Source organism: Salarias fasciatus (genome assembly GCF_902148845.1).
Source record: "Salarias fasciatus chromosome 7 unlocalized genomic scaffold, fSalaFa1.1 super_scaffold_4, whole genome shotgun sequence".
NCBI classification, from domain to species: Eukaryota; Metazoa; Chordata; class Actinopteri; order Blenniiformes; family Blenniidae; genus Salarias; species Salarias fasciatus.
In genome coordinates, this window is record NW_021941229.1 from 19,921,009 (window position 1) to 19,945,833 (window position 24,825).

The 24,825-nt window shown below is 42.5% G+C and overlaps 1 protein-coding gene across 1 annotated transcript; it reads right to left on the minus strand.

The window, feature by feature from the left end:
- Positions 1–6,661: 6,661 nt before the first annotated feature.
- Positions 6,662–22,951, minus strand: dmgdh (dimethylglycine dehydrogenase). Its single transcript, XM_030085515.1, has 16 exons — positions 22,830–22,951; positions 22,505–22,673; positions 20,426–20,524; positions 20,174–20,338; positions 19,844–20,048; positions 13,726–13,974; positions 13,456–13,654; positions 13,170–13,339; positions 12,923–13,076; positions 11,462–11,627; positions 11,235–11,365; positions 8,369–8,586; positions 8,056–8,213; positions 7,783–7,842; positions 7,559–7,693; positions 6,662–7,420 (listed from the first exon to the last, which is right to left on the minus strand). Exons 1-16 carry the CDS (start codon positions 22,949–22,951, stop codon positions 7,208–7,210), a joined length of 2,613 nt encoding a protein of 870 aa, XP_029941375.1. The 3' UTR covers positions 6,662–7,207.
- Positions 22,952–24,825: the final 1,874 nt, after the last annotated feature.

Below are 24,825 nucleotides of genomic sequence, written 5' to 3' on the forward strand. Positions count from 1 at the left end.
ATAGATAGATAAATTTATTGTCCCAGTGGGAAATTTGTCTTGGGCAAAGTGCAAAGTGCCACATAAACATTATGAATCTAAACATTTATGTTTAGATATTTAAATTTAGAATGTATCATAGAACTCTTGTATCATAAATATGAATAATCTAAGGCTCGTTGGAAAAAAAATTAAATACATGAACTTCAGATTCTTTCTGTAAATTCTTACAACAAATGACCAGCAGATGGCGGTAATGCAGCCAACGTGATGCAAGTTGCCGTAAAACATCACAGAAGAAGAACAGCACTGCACTCAGTGCTGGGGTGCCGCGTCTCCGCACGAGTGACGGAACGGAGACGGACCGGAGCCCGGTGTGAGGTTGTCACCCAGCTTGTCTGGTAGCCAGCGTCAGCTTTTTCGATTTAATCAGAAATAAATTATTATAATAAAATGTGCAGTGTGTGCCAGAAGGTATACGCATGATTGTGGGCTCCAATTTTCCAATTCTTACATTACGACTGTCCGTGAATGCATCAGAGCTGTAAGCCAGCGCTGATTGGCTGTGCAGCATGAACGAGTTTTTTCTTTTGCACCTGATCTGAACTCTTTGGAGGGAAGTTAAACAGTATGCTAAACACTATGCTAGCCGCTAGCGGTACTACCCAAAACCTAACATCGGAGCCACTGGTGAGTCAATAAAACCTTCAAAAATATTATCTTTATCAAAATGAAGTGGTCTTAAACACCTGGATATTTGAATGTGCCTGTGTTGCTTCCAACTACAAGAGACTGCCGAGTCTATTTTTTACGTGAATTCCAAAAGATATAGATAGCTGTGTCTATATCTATCTGAATAGATTGTGTAATTTTAGACCAGCTGTGTTCATTTTATATTTAAGCTGTATCAAAGATGGTACAGATTTAGCCCGTGACTTTTTTATATGAGCTTTCAGCACCATGGACAGCGGACGTTCTGAGATTGACAGCTGTCAGGCTGCATTTGTATGTGTGTGTGTGCGTGCATATGTGTATTTGTTCTTCAGAAGTTGGTGAACTGGTTTGTGACTTTATTCTGCTTTCTGAAGCATACAGGTTTGCTTGGCTCAATAAAACTGAGCGTTGGTGTGTTGTTTGATGGTAGCATGAGGTATTGTTTGAATGGTAAAATTACTATCACAAGGGCCCGTGGAGAATGCTCCGCCCCCTCTGTACTGAGACCCACGCTCTGCATCTGGTCCAGAGGTTTTGTTTTAGTTTTTGTTGTCATTATACTTACTAAATTTACGTTCTCGTCACAAATTAGTCACAAAGAATCCTGTGAACTTTGGGATGCTCTTCAGTCATTATTTTTCTTGCGATTCTTTCTCGCGAACCACTATTCGCTTGTGAGCACCGCTCTCAAATTTCTTTTTCCCCGTCATTTTCCACCTGTCACTCAAGGGGTGAAGCTTGATAGACGTAGAAATGGTCGTAAACAAATCTAGCGAAGGGTTAATTTGGATCAATCAGCAGCCACAAACGTGAAGTATAAAATGATTGACAGAAAACTTGACAAATAACTAAACAATGCGACTTTTCCAGCTTATCGATAGGCCCCTGAACTTGGTAGGCCCTTGGGCCACACACACAAGCAGGGCCGGCCCTGTACATCTGGAGGCCCTAAGCAGGATAAAATTGGGGGCCCTGTACATAATACAACATAAAATCAATTAAATAAATAGATAAAATAAAAAGTTATAGCAGTGCATGGGCAATAAGACTACATCAGATCAAACTACGAGGCTGGGCCTACTGAAGCTGAGAATATACTGTAACAGCTCTGCTGTTTGTTAATTGTTCAGTATGTCTTTCATTATTCCTACAGTATTAGTTCAGTGAAGGCAGCACGAAGGGAGGGGCTGTGTGTGTGTGTGTGTGTGTGTGTGTGTGTGTGTGTGTGTGTGTGTGTATGTGTGTTTAGCAGTTGTGGGGCTTATGATTCTATGATTCTGCCTGGTTCATTCCCTCTGTTGTTTGGTGTGGTCACGGCCGGTTCTTTAAAAAACTTTATCACTCAACCCTGCATCATCTTTGCAGCGTGGTCGTATGTTTGACATGCCTGGGTTACAGGTTACACGTTTGGGGGCCCCAAATGAGACTACATCAAGACATCTGTTCATGTCACTACACCAGCACTGGGCTGACACTCTACAAACAACTGAAAAAAAATTCTCTCAGCTTGGTTTGTTATGGATAGGCAGCTCTCGTGACCTTAAGGTCCTTAATGTCACGAGAGCTGCCTATCCATAACAAACCGTTCTTTAATGGAATTCACATATTTGAACCAATTGCTTGGCCACCTGGCACAGCAGAGCCTGGAAGGGTCGCAAGACCTGATCAGAAGAAAAAAAATAAAATAAAAGTAGTTTACACTTAAAGACTTAGGAGCCCCTTTAATTGGCATTTCACAAATACACAGCAGTACACAGGGAATGAAATTTCATTGCATTTGGCTTCCTGAATTGTAACAACACACAGTGATATTGTCAATAATTAAGTGTATAAACATATGAAACGCTTTTGTCATGGTTGTGGTGAGGGTTTGTTGTTGTGCGCTGTTGCCACGTTTCTGTTGTTTTTGTGTTCATTTCATGTCGCACCGTGTCTCGGGGGGTTGCTTGTGGGGTGACCCGGCCTGCGCTCTGACCTAGCCAGTGTGCGCAGCTGGGTTTAGTTGTTTTAACAATAAAACTCCAGTTTGTCTAACCTAGAGAGGATGAAGAAGGCGTACGAAATGTTGGATCAACTTCAACTTCTTACTTGTCGGCAAAGAGTGACATTTGCAGACCTTCTTCAACACATATTTAAAGAAATCCCTCTTATCCTGTGCGTCTAGTCGATCAATGATGTGGGTGACAGAGGGGCTGCAGTGGTGGCAGCAACGGCAGCGGGGGGCTCTTCTTGGGGAATGATTAAAACCCCTGGATGGTCTCACAGGAGTCTCGACTCTGTGATGCTGGAGATGGGGGTTTCTCGTTGTTCTTCCTCTGTCAGCTGAGTCTGGCGGTAAATAAATGAATAAATAAATTGATTTCAGAGAAAAAAATAAGAAGAGATTTAAAAAAAATATATATACATACCTCTAATCACTCTTCTGGTGACTAAGGGTCCAGCTGCGTCAGACTCCGGCCTAATCGTGACCGCTAGAGGAAAAACAAATACAACAAAAATAAAAATCCTGATTAAAAAATGGTTATATTTCCCAGCCGCAAGCGGCGCTGTTCTCCTCATTTAAGTGAATGACGTAACGGCGGAAGTTTAAAAACAACCTCAACCAGTAGACCCATCATAGATGAATGACAGCCTGACCTATAGTACAGAGGAATTGACATAGTGCATAGTAGTAGTTCGTATAAACAGGATATTCTGAGAGCTTGTAAATGTATAATTTATTGAAGTTTATAGAGGATACATGTAATGTTCGTTGGCATTTAACTATTTCATGAGAACCAAAACCAGTTATCTGAGTTGGATTTAACATTTGACACTCATGTGTCAATGTTGGAGTTTCCATTACTTATATTTTTTGTACAGAGCTCTCAATCGTGTTGTTTAAGGGCGATATGGTTTGAAGGTAATACTGATAATTATGTAATGGTTCTCCATGTTTGTGTTTCTCATGACTCCCACCGTGGGGGGGTGTTTATTTATGCTTCCTCCGGGTCGTCTTTCACTTCGGCTGCAGCGGCTTCTCCCTCCACTATGTCCGAGCTCACAGGGGTGACTGGCGATAATTGCCAAATATTCAGCGATTCGGGGAGGTTTCGCCCCAGTTTATCGAGGGTAACTATAAGCGCGTTTTCAAAAAATAAAAGCACATTTGAATCCGTTTTTTTTTTATATAACATTGAAAATAGTCTCGGTGTTGTTATTAAACATTATCCCTTACCTGGATCAACTTGTGAAAAATGCATTTCATCTTCATCAGGATCTAAAGGGAAAATTAAAAAAAGGCCTTTAAAAATGGAATATTCTAATCTAGAGTGATTTGTGAGAGAGAGAGAGAGAGAGAGAGAGAGAGAGAAAATTTGACTTACCCTGAATTATTTCATGATGACTTCGGGGTTGGAGATGTATCTCGGCATAAATGGTCAATTCTGTTCCAAAACACAAATACAAACTTTACAATAATCCTTCTTTTAGTTTTGGAAATGTTAACATATCAAAGTTGAGTAAATACTGTCAAAAAATACAGGTATCAATTTACAGGACGTTTGCAAATAATAGTGCGATACCACAGTTGAAAAAGATTACCCTCTGGCATGTTGATCAATCAGCCGGTCTTGTGGGGTCTTGCGGGGAGCTGTGATGCTGCAGACAGAGCTGGTGAAAAGAGTAGTCGCAGACTGTTTCTGAAGGGCTGGTTTATATAGCGTTTCGGCCAGTGTGGGGTGGGGAAAAAAAACTTTGAGTGTGTGTGTGTGTGTGTGTGTGTGTGTGTGTGGGTGTGTCTAGTGATCACACACAATGCTGAAAAGGATGCTTAAACTACTGTGAGATTGTTACAGTCGTCTAAACTTTAATTTCAATATGACCATTTATTAAAAAAAAAACTGCTTATTTTGACTTTAAATCGAAAGACTTCTAAGTGTGTGCACATTTAAGTTCTGATCTAAGAGTTCTGGTCACATGTAACACGTGGTTCTCAGGCCCCGGGCTGCTTTGACTGGCCTTGATTGAATTTGTGAAGCCTGTCGCTGGCGAAGACAATAAAGCTGCAGCCGGGCTGTGAAATGGGAGGAAACGGCGAAGTGACAACTTTAGAAAGGTAGGAACACACTTCTCTCACAGCGTGAACACAGAGGTAACACACACACACACACACACGCTCCATCGGTGCAGGATTCGTCACTCTGCGAACACTGCTGTGTAGAGAGATGCGTTAGTGGAGCCAGTAGATCACAGATTGATGTCGCTTCTCCAGAAAGCGAGCTGAAGGACAGTCAGAGTCAGAATGAGCACAGGAAGAGAATTTTATAAAAGTGACAGTCTGCAGCTTTTTTTCTGCCTCGTGTCACTGTGAAAAAACTATTTTACTGGTTCCAGAGTGTCAGTGGAATATTTGAAAAAAACATTGTCAATTTCAGGACCTTGTGAGAAACTCCTTTGAAATATTTCAAAGTGAATTAATGGAAACAACAAGTGCACTTTTAAGAAAAAACAGAATGAAAAGAGCCACTAATTGCAGGCTGGTGCTGGTGCTGGTGCTTTGTGTGTGTGTGTGTGTGTGTGTGTGTGTGTGTGTGTGTGTCTCGTGATCAGACACAATGATGAAAAGGATGCTTAAACTACTGTTTTTTACTGTTCAGCACTTTGCGTTGTTTTTATTAATATGAAAAGTGCTATACAAATAAAGTTTGATTTGATTTGATTTAAAATATCCACAATAATCCACCCTTGATTTTATCTAATGACTGATTTTCTCATTTCTAACAGCGCAATATATTGTATTCTGTGTAAATATTTACACACATAAGTTCCTTTTCACTGATAGTGTTAATCAATATTCCGTGTGTAGCCCTGTCTTCAGATTGATTTCTTTATGCTGTTTATACTTTCGCTAAAAGCGTTTCATATGTTTGTGCACTTATTTATTGACAATATCACTGTGTGTTGTTACAATTCAGGAAGCCAAATGCAATGAAATTTCATTCCCTGTGTACTGCTGTGTATTTGTGAAATGCCAATGAAAGGGATTCTAAGTCTTTAAGTGTAAACTACTTTTTTTTTTTTTCTTCTTCCTCTGATCAGGTCTTGCGACCCTTACAGGCTCTGCTGTGCCAGGTGGCCAAGCAATTGGATCAAATATGTGAATTCCATTAAAGAACGGTTTGTTATGGTTAGGCAGCTCTCGTAGTGTCTGCCCAGTGCTGTGTAGAGACTCGAACAGATGTCTTGATGTAGTCTCAATTTCTCATGTAAACAGTCATAACTGTGTGTGTGTGTGCGTGCGCACGCATGCGGGGAGGTGGGGGTCTTGGGGAGGTGAGGTGGGGGTGAGGGATGGAGGATTGCCTTTTGGTCAACCACCGAGGCCTTCAGGTCACTGGCCGTAGCAAAATGTGCAACGCTGTATTTTTTCATCAAAGCTTCAAATCTTTCATTGAAAAATTCTTTACCCGCATCCGTTTGTATTTTTTCAGGGATCTGACTCTCTTTAAAAATGGATTCAAAAGCTCTGACTACCTCCGCCGCCGTTTTGTTCTTCGATGCTCTTACATAGGCTTTTTTGGAAAAAACATCAATGACCGTCAATAAATAACGAAAACCATCATTGTGTTGAGCCAAAACTTGCATATCACAAAGATCGGCTTGGAATTGGCTTAAAGGTCTGGGAACAAAACCTCTGTTTCTTTTACAATGCGTTCTGCCTGGTTTATGCAGTGGATAAGCGTCTATCTCCGATAAAGTTTTAACGCTGTCCAATTTGGTTTTCTATTGACAACAGACGTCAACACAGAGTTCACAATATTTAATGTTAGCTGCATTTATTCATTATTTATTAGTGTGCATATAGACAGGGTGTATTGTATTGCATCTGCATGAGTAAAAAAGTGTGCTGTGTCCTTTTGTTGCTGCAGTTCCACCCACTGTTGTTCATGCATGTTCAGTAGTGCACAGAAACAAAACCTCTTTAGTGAGAGAAGGAGGCAGTGAGAGCAGAGCTTTAATTACCTCGATATTAAAGTAAACATTAGTTTTAAAAAATACACTGATTTACAAAATAATCTTTGTACATGCTTGCTGGCTTTGCTTTCTTTGGTTACCGGAGTTTGTTCCATTTGTCACAGTCTTGAAGTGTTAACTACGGAAAATACAGCACCAATTTTTATTTTCTAAAATATTTCTGTGATTACAATGAATTAGTCACAAAAATAAATGCAGCGACCTTGTAAACCTTTAACGTCCATTCATGGAATTACAGAAGTAAGTTCATCTGTGAACACTGTTAAGACATTGTGGTGCCATATTAACACAGAACAGCTCAGAAACACCTTCATTCTACGGAGTTTAGCGTTCACATCGTCTCTTTTTGACTTCATCTTTGTAGGAAGACAGAAAGCAGTTTGTTTTTCCTGAACTGACACAGTTCAGCTTGGTGGACCTCATGGCTCCCCCTCCCCCCTGTGGCTTCTAAGAAGGGGAAACGCTCCCCGGTAGCTGCTGAGAAACCGACGGTGGAGGCTTAAGACTTGCTCTTGGCCTTCTTCTGCAGGCGGGTTCGTGTGGGCTCGGTGAGCACCAGGGGCTCCTGGGTGACCATGGCGGGGTATTTCCTCCCCAGCAGCTCCACCTCCACCTTCTGGCCCACGGAGCACAGCTCCAGCGGCAGGTAGGCGAACGCCAGGCTCTGCTGGGTGGTGTAGCTGTAAGCGCCGGATGTCGTGTTGCCGACCACCTGAGAAGAAGAAGCAGGAGGAGGAGGAGGAGGAAGTCAGGACAACCGCGCAAACTCAACACGTTCCTGATGGCTTCTCTCATCAACAGTGATGAAACCAGTCATGGAGCTCCAGCTACCGAGGTTTGCGTCGCTCACCTTGCCGTTGTACCAGATGGTCTCGTTGCCTTCAGGGTCGATGTCGTCCGTGTCCAGGGTGAGGTAGGACAGCTTCCTCTTCAGACCCTTCGCTTTGATTTCCCGGAGAGCGGCTTTCCCAATAAAGTCTGCAGGCTGAACGGAGTCGGATGTAAACACACAGAGTTCACTTATTGAGTTTATTTTCTGCTACAGACGAAATACAAAGAAAAGAGTGGAGGTACCTTGTTCAGTTTAATGAAATAGTCCAATCCGGCCTCTAGAGGGTTTGTGTCACAGTTCATCTGCAAAGATCGACAAAGTGATCAGAAAACACCACAAACACCGGGAAAATCACTGAGGAGTGGAATATTTTTTTAACCTTTGTTGAACGGACACATGAATAGTGCTTTCTTCATTTATGAATTTCATAAAGCCTTGAAATATTCCAGAGAAACACCACAGGGAGGACGTTTTTCCTTTTGAAGTATTTGAATGACTGATGCAGGACGGCGTACCTCTGCTCCCCATCCTCTGAAGCCCTTCTCCAGTCTCAGAGAGCCCATGGCGTAGGTGCCAAAGTTGTCGATGCCCTCGTCTTTTCCTGCCTCCATCATGGCCTTGTACACTGTTGCCATGTTCTTCTGGTCCATGTACAGCTCCCAGCCCAGCTCGCCTGCACACAGACAATCAGATTCAATTCACATGCATGCATAATGATAATTTTTATTCTTAAATGAATGTTGTCACTAATCGATTATTTAATAATTTGACATGATGATGAGGTAACTGCTGATTGGTGTGTTTGATTGAGCCCAGGGTGCGCAGTACCAGTGTAAGAGATCCTGATGGCCCTCAGAGGGACGCCGGCCAGCTGGATCTGTTTGCAGTGGAGGAATTTGAATCCAGCGTCGCTCATGTCCTCGTCCGTCAGCTTCTGCAGAACTTTGCGCGAGTTCGGTCCGGCGATGCCCAGAACGCCGATGTCGTCTGTCACGTTGCTGATTTCGACCTCATACCCGCCATCTGCGACCTCTGCTTCGATCCACCTGTGGGAAACCAACCAGACTCTGGTAACGCTCTTTCATTTAATCTGTTTAATTTCAAAATGTGAAAAGACGCTCAGTTGTTTTACAGTTTTTCTCCATTGGTTTGGCTCATTTCTTGAAACCGAAATTACATTTTCAAAACAACATGGACAAATCTCCAAACTGGCCTGTAACTGCTCAAAACAGAATGGTGTTTCTCATTCATGTCATCACATTGGAAATGTCTTAGTACATGTCTCAATGTCTCAGAAAATTGTTGCAATTGATTAATCACAGTAAGGATAGATTTAGCACAATTCCCAAGTGAATCGGTCATGTTGATCTAAACTGACTGGTTGATTCTCAGTCTAATGGTTGCTCTCTCCATAACATATCGGCATCATTTCATTGCATCAGTCACCAGCTGCAAAATCATCTGTTCAACTGTCAAAATTAGTCAAAAACACACTTCAATACCATGAAGACCAGACATGGATGTGTTTGCATGTGAGGAGGATGTGATGGTGAGGAGGGAGACCAGTGAAGAAGTGAGCTGTGAAACTCCAGCTTCATTTACAGCACATTGGGCTACATACAGTTTTCCTTTTTTTTTTTTTTTTTTTACATTATATTGAACTCCGATGGATGGAAATTGCTCTGTGTGTGAATAAAAATTATAACAGTTTCCTTGGAGGTATGATAGCAATGTGTGAATCAGAACTTGAAGGTTCTTCTTACTGTAAAATGCTTTTTGTCTTCATTTTCTTATACACAATATTTTCTGTTCGCTAAAAAACCCAAAGAAGAAAATAAAAACTATCACAGTCACCATTATGAATGAAGGACTGGGCCCAGACAGAAAGGTAGATGAGGAATATGTCAGTGGTCCTCTGCCCTTAAAGACAAAACATCTAAACATTTTGACTGTCAGTGCTCACACAATGTCAAAAGGACAAAGCGTTTTGAGGACATTGACCATTTGTTTGAGAAATAAATTTAGTTTTTCCACCTGAGTGAACTGTTTTGGCCGAGATCTGATCTCTGACAGGTGAACCGTGGTGTTTTGCTGAACCGTCCAGGTTGTTTTTGACAAGAGAACCAAGAGAACTGAGAACATCCGGTCTGTTTGGAGAAATGAGCCAAAACTGTTGAGAAGGATCTTTGCATTTTGGAGGTTCTGACTGTTTATATGGGAAAGAAATTAAGCTTTGAAACATGAGTGAACAGTTTTGGGAGAGAGATGAGCTTTTGCAAGTGAACTATGGTGTTGAGCTGAACTGTAAGACCGTTTTGCCAAATGATCTTCGACTTTTGGAAATGTCATTTCAGTTTCAAGAAATGAGCCAAACCAATGGAGAAAAACTGTAAACAATTTACAAAGATGGAAAACTGCGTTTGTTTCATCATCACAACCCTACCACACACTGCATCTATGTCTCTCACCACTAGATGTCCCTACACTATTTAAGATGAGTTTTTCATGCAGCAGTAGGTCTGATTATGGAGGAACTGGATGTGAAAGTGTCCTATTGGGGTGTTGTGTTAGCAGCTGCTGGGAGGGTTTAGGTTTCTGCAGTATAAAGCACACTGTGAGAGAGTTTGATTCAACACAGCTTGTGGTTCATCTCTGCCCTGGGAGTGTGAGACTGAGCAAATGAGGAGTGTTTTCTTTCTTTTGTTGCGCTTTATTACCTCGACAGGGGAGCTGAGCAATGAAATGTGCGCAGGATTGGGTCGAACGCTGCATCAAAAAGACATTTGTGATAAATGAAGCACATGAAAGCTCTAATAAAGTATTTGAACTACTTTTGCTGCACAATTGATTTTTTTTTTCCAGAAATGTTGATTGAAAACAGCGAGCTTTCAGCACATCTCAGTGCAAGATGAAGAGAATGCAGAGTCAGATTTGTTTGTCTCTGAAATTAAAAACATTCACAGAAGAATGAAAGTGCTTCAGGAGCTTCAGGTGCTCAGAAATGTCCGATCACGGCAGTTAACACGCAGTTAAATTCACTGTTAATGACCAAGGCAACAGAGGCAGTGTGTTCTAGCATCCCGCTGGTGATCTGCACATCTGGCTTCCTTTTTCTGGCAGCTGGGGCTTATTAGTCTGGTGATGTTCAAACATCCCAAATTTAAAACCAATACAAGTTTAATGGTTTTCGCATATTGAGAACTACATTATTCTTGCCTTTATTTACTCTTATCCTGATTAAAATAAGTAGATCTAAAATCCAATATTTTCTTTAGATGTACACTAGATAGTGAACCAAAAGATTTCTTTGCAATAAGTTTTCAGATAAGTAAATACGAACTGCTCCCTCAATATCCAGTGAAGATATTATCATCTGGAAATCAAAAAATCCCTGACTGCTCAGTGACTCTGAATGGATACAAGAGGATGAACATCGTCTGGCAGCATTAGAAACTTCCCTGTGGAGGATTCTGCATGTCGACCGCATTTAAATACATACAAATAACCTCAGGTTGAACTGCTGATACAATGGAAAAAGAAATCTCAGGAAGTACTGTCATTGGAAGAAGATGTACAGATAGTTTCGGGACAAACGAACCATCGGAGGAGAAGGAGAGGGAGGATAAAACGAGCAAAACATCTCCATACGGACCAATGCAAACAGCATTTAAGCAGTGAGTTGAACATTTTTCACCTGAGGTCATGCAGCTCCGACCCCGAGCCGGTGATGAGCAGAAACTCTCCCGGTGTCAGCTGGGTGATGGTGACCTCGGCGAAGACTCTCCCATTGGGCGTCAGCATGTGGCTGATATTCGTCAGACCCACCTGGGCACAGAGCGAGGAAGAGCGCCATGTGTTCCTGCATCGGGACTTTTTTCAGACTATTTATAATCGGCAGAATCAACAGTGTTATCGTCCGACCTTGGGCATGGTGTTGGCAAACAGGCGATCCAGCAGCTTGAGCGAGTCCTTTCCTTTCACGATAAACTTTCCAAAAGGAGTCAGGTCGATCACTCCCACCTTCTCCATCACCAGCTGGCACTCTCTGCCCACCGGCCCGAACCAGTTGGTGCGTCGAAAACTGGGTCTGAGCACAAAAAGAAGAAAACATCATTGTGTGTTTGTATGTTTTTTTTTTTTTAACAAGAGCGCATTTCACTTTTACTCAAAGTTTTTATGAAATTTCTTCCAATTTAAGAGGTTTATTCTTTCTGCTTTTCACATTACTATTCATGTATTTTATTTTTTCTTTTTATCTCTCAAAATCTACTTTTCAAGAAGTTTAATCATCACTTCTTTTATAGGTTTTATCCAAGTGTTTTAACTTTCTTTGCACAGTTTTCATAATAAAGCTTTTAGTTGGTGAAGCCATTATATTGATCATATGCATAGTGCAGCACTTGTATCACACTGATCTGTTTCGTGAAGTTTTGTGAATGAATCTTGACTGACTAATGAACTGATTAAGGTAATTACAATTTATTGCTTTTGAAATAAAGCATTATTATGTACCGTATTGACAATGTTACCAAGTAGAGTAACAATCTGAGTAACTAGAGGAGTGAAGGGTCGGCGTCATTGCTGGATATAAACACGTCAGGGTTACAAGTGGAGATGAAAAGTTGCTTGGGCAAGGCTGGAACAACATTAGAATCCGTGCAGACTGAAGCATCCAATGTCACAGCTACGCGACAAGACCGCAGCAACTGAAAGGTCCAACGGCATGTGAAGCTGCAGGTTTGTCACGGGTCCGGGCGACTATCGGATTATCTCAACAAGCCATCAACTGTAAGGGATTTTAAAGAGAAGATAGTGATCATACATGTGCTTGTGCATGTGTCGCCGGAGCGTTAGCAGCTGCCCTGCTGTTCCTAAATGGCTCTCTTGTGCCGCCGCTGCTGCTTCGGAGTCAGAGAGGCCGCTGGATGATGTGTGAGAGGACTGGCTGGGAGGGACCTTAATGCAACCTCCCATATAAACCCTGGAACATTATGTCCTTTTACATTTATTATACGGACATGTACACCAGCCCGTGGTCATTTTGTGTGCGTGTGTGTGTGTGTGTGTTGCTTGTACGATTGGGGGAGTGACTCCGATCCAGAAATTTCATGGCACGCTAAAAAAAAAAAAAGCTTTATAAAGAACATTTTGTTCATCTGGCTCTATTTGGAAATAAAAACATCAAAGAAGAGATGAGACATTTAGTCACACACTGGGACGACACTGTTCCCTCACAGAGAGAACGCCGCCCTCTGTTCGGTGAAAGCATGTTTTTCCCATGAGTCTTTAGGTTCCCTGTGGATGTACTGCAAAGAATAGATGATCGGAAGGTACTGCCGAGTTCAAAGTTTCATGCAGGTGAGATGGACGGATGGATCTTACTTGTATCCAGTCTCGTCCCCAGACTTGTAGAACCAATGTGGTTGTTCCCAGCCAGCGTGAAATCCCATGGACCCTTTGTCCTTCAGCAGCTCGTAGACTCCACTCGTCCGGTAGGTCGGCCGGCCGGAGAAGCGCTCCTCCTTGGGGTAACCGACTGGTGCGACCAGCGCAGAAGCGGTGGACGATTAGAGAAACACGAGGCTTTGCCACGGTGAAATCTCGGCAGTCACCTCCTCGATTTTCTTACCCACGTTGTTGTATCCGTAGGACTCTCGAGCTTTGGCGCACATGAAGGGCACGTCCGCCCACTTTCCGTAGCGGTTTGGGTCGCACTCGATCAAGTCATAGGGAGGCTCTCCATTCAGGATCCAGTTGCCCAGGAACTTACCTATACCTCCAGCGTGGATGATCCCATACCTGGCCACAAAAAGTCCAAGAATAATCAGAGTTTTCACCTTTTAATGCACGTAGAATCAGATATCTACCACAATCAAAACTATACAATAAGAGTTTTGCTCGAGCAGTGGTTTTACCCAAAGCCGATGGCGGTCCAGTAGTTTGGAACTCCATGGTGGGGTCCGACCATGGGCAGCAGGTCTGGGGTGTAGGTGATCGGGCCGGACACGATGTTTATGATGTCGGCAGTCTTCAGGACCGGCACCATCTCCATGGCCATCTCGACGTGCTCCATGATCCTGTCCAGATCCGACTCAAACAGCTCCTTCCCGAAACCTGCAACCAACGGCCGGGTTCAACCAACTGCAGGCCGCAGTAACAACCCGGGGCGTCCACGGCAGGCGGACCTGGGGGCACTCCGTCTCTGACCCACGAATCCTGCAGCACCATCTTCTCCATCTTCTCATAGGGACCGAAGAGGAGGCCGTCTCGCTCCTGGCGGAGGTAGTAGGAGCCCTCCAGGTCCCGGATGACGGGCAGCTCCTGCTTCAGGGCCTTCACCTCCGGGACTGTGGCCGTCACTACGTACTGATGGTGTACCGGGATGGTGGGGTGTTCCAACCCGATCAGCTTGCCCACCTCCCGGGCCCAGAAACCTGAAAACCAACAAGGAAAGTTTGAAATCAGCTGACAAGATGGATCCAATGAGAAATGTAGATTTTACTATTGATTCCCAATGGTTTTTTTGAATGAACCTGATATTTTTAGGAGTTTTTCTACCTTGAAATGAGAATAACCTGTTCAGTCAAAAAGAGTTTTAAAATTTTAAAGAAGTCACGTTCACATGTAAATAGTTGTGCTGTTTCTTTAAGACTGTCTCGCCTACCTGCTGTGGAAAACAAACAATTTGCAGAAGGTCCTAAAGAATGAGCTTTTTGCTACCTCCAGACTTTATAGCGCCTATAATGTGAAGTTAATTTCTCCTGGTGGAAACAGGAAACTCTGATGAATGAATCTGTTTGTAAGGGAAATACAGTCTGTGCAGCCCCCACCGTCTCTTTCTGTTCAGGTAAAAACATGATGAAAACACTAAAGACGTACACAGTTTATGTCATATAGGAGAAGGTCCAGTTTAACACAAGAAAACAAACACATCCAGACGAAAATACACCGAACTAAAAATGAAAAAGCAACCAAAAGAAACTACTTTGGGAAGGGAACGTTCTGAATGGAAATATAAATGTACAGATTTTAGAGGCTTTGACCAGCAAAAGCAGGACAAAGGCTGAAAAGGTGCCTAAAACTGGCAATGAAATGTAAGGTTTCAAAGTTTAATGAGCATCTGGACTTTACAGCCCGTAAACCTCAGACAGTTAAATTCCCAGCCTACACTGTTATCCTACACCTGACATGGAAAATCAGTTAACTTTTAGCTTTACGGTCATGTACATTAGGTAATACTGGTGCTTTTTTTTTTTTTTTCTCATTTCTTCCCTCAGGCTGTTCAATGAAGCACAGTGACGCCGCTCGATATGTGGCTTGAAATCAAGTATTGATCACAATAGTAGTGATTACAAGGTAACTAGAGAGAGAGGGAGAGCAGCTGCTTTATAAATCGGTGACCACAAAACAAATAGGATGCAACATGGGACAAGAAGTGACGATTCAGCACGGCTGCAGTGACCTGCTGTTAATGTACCTGTTGCAGTTTATCTGTGCCACCAGACTCATCTGCAGCCTGTTGACATTGCATCTATTTACACATTCATACGTGAACTTTAACCCGTGATGAGGGATCAGCGAGAAGTGCACACACACACACACATATGGTATGCTGATAAGGTAGTCGACGCAAAAGCAAAAAAGGACAGCGCAGGAGTGTGTGTGCGTCCAGGAAAAGTTGACGAATAGAGTCAACAAGTGCACCAAAATAAATCAACCTTTGAAACAAGCACGGCTTTGTCTGCAGCAGCGATGCAAACTGCTGCTTTACATTTGGAATAATCAGGATTTGTTTAAAAAAAAAAAAAAAAAAAAAAAAAAAAGTCACAAGCTGAATCAGTCGCTGCCAACATTTACGTAGTTTTCACTCCCCGAGGTGTATTTCTGTACTTGGCTAAACGGAGAGATGAGGAGTTCTATTTAAAAAAAAGAAAAGAAAAAAAAGAAGCTGCATCCACATCCTGAATCAGCACAAGCCGCTGAACACAATGTACTGAAGGGAAAGAGGGAAAGTACAAAAACATGAGGGAACCACAGTCAGCAAACAGGCAGGGTCGCAAGCAACGATCCATTCAAAATGTTGAGATCATGAGCCAGAAAGCTCACGAGAACTAAATGAACCGGATAGATTATTGGTTAGCTATTCATCAAAAAGATATCTGAGAATGAAAAAAAAAAGTTGGATGAATAGCCAAAAGTCAAAACGTTTAGGTGATGGTAGAGCAGAAAAAATCCAAATAACGATCTGGAATCAGGGCATCAAAAGTTAAATTAATCAGGGAAAAGAATAGTAACTTATAAAACTAAGTCAGTAGTGCATCAAAAGTTAGAATATTTATCTTGAAGTTGTTCACAAAAAGTCAAAATATTCAGATAAAAGTAGTATCAAATAAACAAACATCCTACTTAGATTGATAAATGGTTGAAGTCATATAAAGTTAAAGACTGCCATTTGACGGACTGAAATTTCTACTTAAACAGAAGGATGTACTAATATACACAAAATAACATGAAGGATGATGGTGAGACGACTGCTGTATGTAAAGCTTAAACTTGGAAACTGTTACAAATCTTACAAATAACTAAATGGAACAGCTGATAAAAAGTGGAAATTTTATCTATTATATATTGGAGGCATGTTTTAAAATATTTTGTTGCACAGAGCACACAAATGATTTAAGTATAGCAACAGGTTATTAGGGTAGCTATGAGTTTTAAATGATTTGTTATACAGATGTAGTTTGTTGAGATGGAAAGCAGAAATCATGAATGCATCACTTTTTTTTCAGCTCTTAAGACACAAGAATCTAATAAAGAAGTTAATGATTACCAAAATCCTGGTTCGTTATTCAAAATGAATGGGAAGATGCATCAAGCTTATAGTTACAATGTTTAAACGAAAGTAAAGATGAAAGTTTGTTTCAGGTGAAAACACAGCATGGGGAAAGTGAGAGTCATGAGATAAAAGGACGGATTTCAAAGTGTTGTTTTGGTGAACCAGACAATAAAATAGAACAAAGGTGGTGAGCTGATAACAATCAAACCAAGATAACATTGTCCCGGTCACTTCATCGGACTGATGAAGTGAAACTCGATCTTTTGATCTTTAACTGTGAGAGGAAGCTTCATGAGAAAGTCGGGGTACAACATGTGTTTCAAACTACTCTCACAGTTTCCACAGTGACGTGGAGACAAAGAGAGGTGAATGCCAAACAGACCCCCTGCGCCGGGGGCTTTCTATAGAGGGCAGGAAAAAAAAAAAGTACATCCAACAGGCTTAAAATGAGAGACGGGAATCTGCAAGTACACCGAGGAGATATGTTACACAACAACAACAAGGCTGTTTTTTGGTTTGTATCTATATGTGCACAATGTGCCTGATGCTTGCCGGTATCCTGTGCGGGATGTTTCAGGGTAAAATTATAGGTTAGCTTCTCTCCTGTCAGGGTTTTTTCTGCAGCCTGTGTCGTAAATCTTAAAAACCACAGAAACAGGAAAACACACGGATGCACAGAGCAAATTTGTAGCCGTACTCGCAAAAGCACAACCAATCAATATTTGAATATTAACTTCTCACAAACAAACACACGGGTAAGTATTTACTCAGATTTTGCACAGGATAAAAAAAGGGGGATACCCCCCCACAGCAGATGCAGAGGAAGAAAACGATTAGAAAAGTGTACGTTGGGGAGGTGTGCGTGTGCTGCCGCTTCAAGATTGGAGGAAACGTGAACTGCTGGCCGGTCCGGATTGGCTGCGGGACACTGGGAAGGCAGAGGGCCAGCGGAGCCGCGGCCTCACTGGCTTCCACCAGAGTACAGAATGTGCAAACTGAAAAAGGGGGGAAATCTGGAACTGTGATGCGAATGCAGCTGTGCGGCATTTGTTCTGCGGCCTTTCTTTACGATGTTCCTGACAGGCCGACGATCACACACACACACACACACACACACACACACACACACACAGGCCAAGCCTTCAAATGGATTTCAGCCTTACAACTGCACTGCCAGTTCATTTAAAAACCCAGGTGATCCTGCATGGAAACGGGCGCCCCCTGAAAAATATCAATGACCTACATATCGCTCGAGGTTATGCAACACGCTGGAAAAGTTTGGGGGTTGTTGGGTGGTGGTGGTGGGGAGGGGGGGACTAAAGCAGATTCCTGAAACTCGGCCAGATAAACAAGCAACTGCAGCGGGGATGAAAGAAGTCGCTGCCGACGAAATCCTCCCAGAACTGGAACGACCCAGTTCGAGCCAAAACCCTCTCCGGTGAACTCTGCAGGCAGCGGAGCAGCGGCCTGTGCGGGCAAAGGTCTCCCCGCTGCAGAGCGCTGGCAGATAACACCGCGCGCCGGCGGTGGAAACACAACAGCTCTGCTCTGCATGCAAACTGCTCAGTTTGTTCCCATTCCTCTCAAACACTGGCACAGAAACCGCATTCTGAATCATTAGTTAGGGTTGAAGCCAGGGCACAGAAAGAAAAAAATACCAATTGAGCTGTTATTGTGACATAATTCTACAAATTTTGAGTTTTTGCACATTGGTTTCTTGTTTTTAGAAAAGGCCACTTTTATCATTCTGAGGGCTGCAAAAAAAATTTTATCCTCACGATCTGAAGCCCAAACAGTGAATGAACACACTTAAACCAAAAGATTTCTGAGATTTTCTGCAGAAAATTAATTGCTAAGGATAATCTGTAGGTCTCTCATTTCAATCAACGTTCATTTCATAGTTTTACCTTAGACTGAACCCAGAAATACAGTCATTTGGAGTCACTTTAATCGACACCTGTTTCAGATGTGAACATTAAGCTGTCATCGCTTTTGAAAACCTGAAACTTTATTTGCAGCCACAAAATATGATGAGGGGAAACCTAACTAACTTATACTTAAGTAGTAAAAAATAATTAGGTAAAAAAAAAAAAATCATCTCTAGTTCTCTTCACTTTATAATGATGCAAAATAAATGCATCACTAGTGCATAATCTGTTAATTCCATCTTCAATTGAAATGTTCTTCAAGGTGTTTTCCAACGTTTCAGTGACTTAAACACATGGAGTAGCGGAACAAAAGGCGAGCCCATGTTTCAGATTGAGGGATGTGTCTCTCTCACAAATCCCAACAAACAACAGGTGGGGCTCATCCTTCAAGACAAACATCTGGCAGGTTTGAGAGCAGAGCTGAAAAACCCAAACTGTTAATGCACATACGAATACTGATGCAGAAATAAAAAAAAAAACTTTTGCATGAAGTTAACTGTGTCTAAAAATGTCTGTGCGTTATGGCGCACACACACACACACACACACACACACACACATACACATACACACACACACGTTTTATGAGCTCTGGGTGAACTCTCCACTGTAAAAAAAAATACCACCACAATGACAATGATCCCATTCAGCGCAGCGCCCAGCACTGTGGTGGAACTTATAGCAGCTCTGTTATATAATCCATACCAGACTGATGACCCGCCTTCGCTTTGGCTTAGGGGGGGTTTGGCGGGGGGGGGGGGGGTTGACTCTGAGTCGGATGGAGCCATGCAGAAGATGGATGGGATCTATCAAGTATGTTTGATTTTCATCACAAATATTTCATTCATGGGTCAAACTGTTGCTGAGGAACTGTAACACCAGACTATATGAAGACGACTTTGCAAGTTACATTTAGCCTAAACACGAGTAATGCTTTTCAGTATAGAATGCAGACTTTATTGGTGAGATTTTGTTCAACTGTGGTTGAGATGACGGATGTCTGCATTACGGCAGCTGCCCTACATGCGTTCAGTTTGCGTCTTCTGGTCCGACGCCAGGATAAACGCATACTGTATAACACTGACATAGAAGCGGCCTCTTCTTGCAGGGGTCGCCGCAACAAATCACTACAACTCCCATCGTAAATCTGGCTAGTTTTTTCTTTCAGACCGCAGTCCAAATACAACCGGGATTCAAACCCGGGGTACGAAAACTCACCAAGGACAAAGCTTAAACAGATGCCCCCAAATTCAGTTCAAATCCCACTGGTGATGGGTTACACTGTGACACCTTTGACCTCTGAGAGCTCTTGTACTCCTGTGGTGTATCATTAAGATTAACTATGAATGATATGGGTAAAAAGTAGAGACATTAATTTAATGTTTTTAAGGCCTTCCATTAGCACAGTGGTATTTTGACCATCACATTTCAGCAATAGTGCAACTGACTTTATTCATTACAGACCTGTACTTGGTTGGAACTGAGCCTCACCAGCGTCTCTGGTTGTAAAAGTACAGAGTGTGAGGATTCAGGCACAAACCTGCTGTGTTGACGATGCGGTTGGCGCGGATGGTCCCGTGAGGAGTCTGGACGTCCCACTTGCCGTCGGCCGTGGGGCTGAGGCCGGTGACCGGGGCCGGATTGTAGATCTGAGCTCCGTACATGCGAGCCCCGGCAGCCAGAGCCATGGTCAGAGAGTAAGGGTCGATGTGGCCGTCTTCAGGAGTGTACAGACCCGCCAGCACCTGCAATTCAGGCAGAAACCGTCACGGAACCACGAATTCAACAGGCTGATTTGGGAAAGACAGTCAAGCATTTCTGTAATTAATGGAAAACCAGAATGAGATTTTCCGTCCAAAGGGGTTCACACCTTGTTAATGTTAAGCAGAGGGAAAAGCTCGTTGACTTTTTCCGGTCCGATGAGGTACTGCTCCGTCACGTTCCAGTGTGTCCGGGTCATCTGGTACCTCATCTCATCCACCCGAGCCGGCGTGGAGGCGATACGGACGCTGCCGGGCTGGTGGAGGCCCACCGCCTGCAGGACCACAAGAGATGGATGTTGTTGCAAACAATGAAAGAAAAATCAATGTACATCTTAAAAAAAGGAAAGTAAATGCCTCACCTGTCCCGTCTCGGCCTCCAGAGTCTCGTATAATTTAATACTGTCATAGTGGACTCTCTTGAGGTTGATGCCTGGATGGTAATACGTCGTCAAACCAGCCTGGAATAAAAACAAAGTCATATTACTGTTGGTATGACAGACTGCAATTGGTCTGAGCTGAACTATCCTGATATAACCAGATAATTTTATTTTCAGAAGTACGACTGTCCTTCATGAAGCACCAGTTGGAGCTTGTGCATCAGTGGGAGGACATGTATCACGGTTTGGGAATCAAAGGCTGAGCCAAGTTTTATATTTTCTGATCTTAAAACCTTTCTTATTTGATGCAGTCTAAAACTTGACTGAATAAACATGCATAACTACAACAATCATGACTGAAAGTTAATTATCTAAAACTACAGAATAATCATTTCTCATTGAATGCATATGTGTTCTTAATATGTTCTTGGAATCCCTGTTCCATCACTTTCTAAAAACTATTTTTTACATTCTTTTACAGCTTTTGGTCGCCACATGTCACACCACCAGGTGGCCTATAAATTTGACTTTTTAATGCTCACGTCAGCTGATCTAATACTACGAAACTCTTAAAATAGCCATGTGCATACACATATATCCTAAGGAGCGATTCCCTAGAAGAGAAAACATCCGAATATGCGCCTTTCCTAATCTCTTACTTGATGTTTTATTTCTCTTCATTATAATCCAAATGGCAAAAAGGTATGAAAGCAAATTTTTTAACAAAAGAAGCTAAAATACTATGTTCAAAGAGACAATAAAGCTCCAATAATGTGCAAAAAACGAGGTTGTTGAGAATTTTTAGTAAATTTTCTCTCACTTATCTGAAAGAAAGGAGATTCTGGATCAAGCGGTTTGCACACGGCCTGGAGGATCAGAGAGCGATTTAAACCTCCAACCTACTAATCACCAGCTGACAGTGATGTTTATATATAATATTAACAGTAGTACAACTACGTTTTAATAAATTCCTCACAACACAGTTCCTACATGAATTCAGGACATCTGGAGCAAATACATTTCTTCTCACAATCAGAAAACAAACATGGATTTCAATGTGAGAAATGACTGCTGACCCTTCCACTTTGCACCCTGTTCATTTCATTCACTGTGCAGGAGTTCAGAGCAGCCCAGTAACCGGAGAGGACGGCTCCTCTTCAGACATGTATTAATAGCACGAACGTGTGAGGCTTGTAAATGAATGGAGGAGAGTGAAGAAGCACTAAGTGGGTCAAGACCTCAGATGCCTTTTGGGAACCTGCAGAGTGACAGCTGCGCTCCATAGGATCAGTGTGAATGAAGGGCGATGCATAGAGAGGCTGTAAACACTTCCATTAAATGAGACTGTCGAGGACTGGGCCAGTGCCATGCTTCAGAGGCATTAAGAGGCTTAGCAGTATTTTCTTTTTTAATTTAACGTGATGCAGATGACACTTTGTGGATGCTTTAAGGCTCCTCAATGAGCCATTCATGATTACACTGCAGAGGTGAACAAATTAAGAAAAGAAAAATGCTAAACTGTAACAATTCTAAACTTTAATTGGTGCAAATGCTGCTTCTATTGAGGAGAATTATATTTTTTTTAATGTATTATATGTCATATTCTCTGATTATCATCTTTTTGTGTCAAGTATGATTAAGGTTTTGGACAAGCTGAAATTTCTGTAACTTTATGGAATTAAAATATGTGTTTAAATGTAACCCTCTGATCATTTTGGATTAAGAAAACTAATAAATGAAATGTGGGACAAGCGATGTCTTGTTGGGGATTTTTTTTCTTACTCTTGCTTGATTGCAACATTTGTAAATGGGCAATATGATCACATATTTTTCTAGGAATATATGCAATGTAATGATCCTTTTCCAACGTTTTCAAACAGAAAACGTTGACATGGCAATCACACAGTTGCAGACTGACATGGGGGGTGCATATGAGTTGAAAGCAGGCCGTGTGACCCCCACACCCCACCCCTGGTGTGCAGCTGCTGCTGTGGAAACCCTGTGGGACACACACCACCTGGCTCCCCTCCACCACCTCCACATTCAGAGCAGTAGACCTACGGCGTGCCAGGTGGATCCAGCTGTCAGCTCAGACTTCTCCAGCAGCACCACATCCTTCATGCCACCTTTGGCCAGGTGGTAGGCCAGGCTGACCCCCACACATCCGCCTCCGATGATGACGGTTTCTGCAGTGTCTTTCCACCTTTTCCTCAAAGCTGAAGATGCATCACTGGAAAGGGAAAGGACCACAGAGGGTGAGTGATCAGTGATCAGTGATCAATACAGACACTAAATATGTTCACAGATTGTTCAGTTCCTCCTCAAACATGCAGAAATCTGACTGAAACGTGGCTTGTTTCCACTAAATGAGACAGAACAAGCTCACCTTTGTTCCCCTTGCTTTCTAGAAGTGCAGCAGATCGTCCTGACGGGGAGTCCATCGATCCTCCTGCAGGCTGCAAAGTCCCTGCGCAACTTTCTGCTGATCAGGTTCAATATCCGAGACATGGCGAGTGGAAGAAAGAAAAAAGAAAACCTACAATATATTTAGCATTAAAAAAAAAAGAAAAAGTGAGGGCATGAGTAGCCCTGCTCTGCAGTCCTGTAGAGCTGCGTGCAGATACAAATATCCCAGTTTAGCGCTGACAGGCCCTTCGTCCCGCCCACAGGTCCAGAGGAGTAACAGAGTAACAGAGTAACTGAGTCAGGTCAGGACGAAACTTTACCCACATCCAGCAGCTCGGAGGAGTTAACCCTTTGACTGCCAGACTGGGAATGTAGGTCACACACTGGATCAACACACCAGTCCTCAACGAGATTAATTAACTCATTGTTTCTTTTTGAACATAAATGTGCTGATAAAACACTGACTTTTTTCTTCAGTGTCCTTGTCCCACTTGAATAAACATTTTAGTCTTTGTACCATGGCAACTTTTTACAAACGTTGTTCAGAAGGAAGGAGGAGGAAGTGTCTGAAACTGGGTCCAGACTGAAACGCATGCTTATCTCACAGTGGTCCTTGAGCCTTTTTTTATGCAACAAGCAGCCTTTAACCAACCTGGAGCAGCAGCAGCAGGCTGGAACTGGACATTTAGGCTGATAACTGCTTTGTATGAACAGCGACAGGCTGCAGGATGTTTGTGGACACACAATCACTCTGCTCAGGAAAGAAATGATACAACAGTCTGATGACCGTTTCTAAATATTTAAACGAAATAATTCATTACAATACAAAAATCAAAACAATACAAAATTAACCTAAAGCAAACTTTCAAAGTCACGAATGAAAATGAGAAGGAAATGTGAAGTTTAATAATCTGGTCTTTATATCCCACAATCAAATAACACATCAAACATACTGACTGCAGTGTGAGAGGGCACAGCCACTCTCACTTTCATTACCGTTTTTCCTGCCGTGATCACACTATTAGCTTCTATTACTTCATGTCTCTGTGATTGGACCGCATGTTGGTTTTAATAACCGTTATAAATGTGGGTGAATTTGATTCTTTGGGTTCCTCTTTCACCAAAATGCAGCACTCCATCAATTTTGGTTTTTAGATTTGTGTTGTTTCTAAGTTATAGTTGCTTTTTCCTTTTGCAAATGTGTTACATTGACCAGAAAAATTTGCTAATGACCTTTTTTGTCATGTTTTAGGGCGGAAGGTACAGGGAGGAGGACCCATGAAGTCAGATACTTCCAGAGATCAGAGTAAAACTCGCACCTATTGTCTGCAACAAAAAATGTCCAAAAACAGAACATTTCAAAAGTTCAAAGACAAAGGGAGGAGTACGCCATGGACTCAGGAACTGAAAGAGCCAAAAATCCAGAGCTGCTGCTGCAGAGAGCAGAAAAACAGGAGCAATGTAGAAACGCAGGACACACAAACAGAGGTGGCATGAAGACAAGAGCAAGAGACAGACAGTTCCTTATGAACTGAGAGCAACAGGTGACTGCAATGACTCAATCAGGCACAGGTGAACGACATCAGGGCAGGGGACAGCAATCAGACATGAGGAGAGGGAGCCGCAGAGCCTGAAACAAGAGACATAGAAACGCCAGAAACACAGACAGGACAACACATGAACCATGACATGTATGCATAATTTGCAGATATTTCTCCTAAATGTCCACACAGCAGGTCAAATGTGGAATAAGCAGTGCATTATATAACATGAACAAAGCTTTTTTGTAATCCAATGCATCCTTTGTCCTTTTATCCTTTTGTTTCATATGTAGGGGTGTGATGAGATCTCGCGAGATTAAATCGTGGCGGTATATTTCTCATTTAGTGAAAAGCTGTCTCAAAGGGGGCAAAGGGCAGAAGCCTATCAGACCCATGATCAGACCACTGTGCGATATCCAAGCTTCTATTTGTGGC